The following is a 1692-nucleotide window of genomic DNA, read 5'->3' on the forward strand; positions in this document are numbered from 1 at the left end:
ATAGGCACATTGTCGAACCACGTAAATTTGGTATCTTAGTGTGCGGTACATGTGTTCTGGTTATTGTTTTATGATTCTATCCCGTTTGTGTTTGTGCTCTTTCAGTTCCGCTACACACAACAAGTGATATCAGAGCTTTGGGTTTGGCTTGGGGTTCGTTTGGAGGATTCTCATTTGAAGAGATCATGTTATCAATATGGGTGAAGCAAATACATCGGGATCGTCTCTTTCGAAGGCGATACAGGGTTTGAGCATCAATAATACTAAAATTGATGTTCAGAAGTTTGATGGCAAGATAAACTTCAGTTTGTGGAGGTGTCAAGTGATGGATGCGTTGGATGCCCAAAATTTGGAGAAGACTCTTGAATTACAAGAGAAACCCGCTGATATGGAGGAGAAGGTTTGGAAGAAGGTTAACAGCAGAGCATGTGGGATTATTAGGTCATGTTTGACATTGGATTTGATCTATGATGTGATGAACGAGACGTTGACGAAACGGTTATGGGAAATACTCAATAACAAGTACTTGACGAAAAACATTGAGAATCAGCTTCATTTGAAGAAAATATTTTACCAATTCAAAATGAATAGGGGAGTTTCCATTAGAGAGCATGTCAATAACTTTACAAAGTTATTGTCGGATATGGCCAATGTGGATATCATGGTAGATGATGAAGACAATGCGATGTTGTTATTGTGTTCGTTGTCAGAGGATGATTATGGTACTTTTGTCCTTACTATGATTAATGGTAGAACCATTGTTAGCTACAAGGCGTGACCTCAGCATTGATGAATTATGAGTTGAGGAAGAATGATGGTGAATCCACGCAGAAGGTATTGGGAGATGCATTGGCAGTGATAGGCCGTAGTCCAAACTGCCATCTATTTAATCGCTCAAAGTCAAAGCATAGAGGTGGCCATAGAAGTGTTGGTAGGAATCAATTTATTTTTTGCAAAGAAGATGGACATTAGAAGAACGAATGCCCAAAGTTGAAAGATCGAGCCGGGAAGAATAAGGGAAAAGCCGTACAAACTTCAGAGGTGAATGTTACTAAAGCTAGTGATGACAATTCAAATTCAGATTCTTCGGGCTACTCATACCCAACACTACCGTCAGTAGTTTGCTATACCGAGTCTACAGAGTGGATGTTGAATTCGGATGCTACATACCATATTTACCCTAGGAAGGATTGATTCTCCAGCTTTGAGGAGTTGGAAAGAGGGGATGTCATGCTCATGTGTAATAATCACGTATGTCCTATTGATGGTATTAAAACAGTCCAAATCAAGATGTGTAACGGGGTGACTAGAGAGCTGAAGGAAGTGAGATTCGTTCCGTAGTTGACGAAGAATATCATTTTACTTGGAACTTTGAAGGTAGTGGTCTATAGAGTAATCTTGGAGAATGCAACCCTGAAGGTCACAAAGGGGTCCATGGTGGTGATGAGAGGTGTCAGGGAAAATAATATTTATTACTTGAAGGGAAAGACAATAACAAGAGATCTGACAGCTTCGATTACCACAGAGGAGGATACTATCAGCTTATGGCATATGAGATTGGGATACAATAGTGATAAGTCCCTGTAGGTATTGGCGAAACAGAGGTTGTTGAAAGGTGTAAAGACCTGCAAGATGGAGTTATGTGAGCATTGTATACTTGGGAAGAAGACAAAAGTGAAATTCGGCACCATA

General features: G+C 40.1%; 1 protein-coding gene across 1 annotated transcript; it reads left to right on the plus strand.

Moving 5' to 3' along the window:
• On the plus strand, positions 389-778 carry LOC109842514. The gene has a single exon (XM_020411380.1). The coding sequence runs from the start codon at positions 389-391 to the stop codon at positions 776-778; it is 390 nt and encodes a 129-aa protein (XP_020266969.1).

The sequence above is a fragment of the Asparagus officinalis genome, chromosome 5 (assembly GCF_001876935.1).
Source record: "Asparagus officinalis chromosome 5, Aspof.V1, whole genome shotgun sequence".
NCBI lineage: Eukaryota > Viridiplantae > Streptophyta > Magnoliopsida > Asparagales > Asparagaceae > Asparagus > Asparagus officinalis.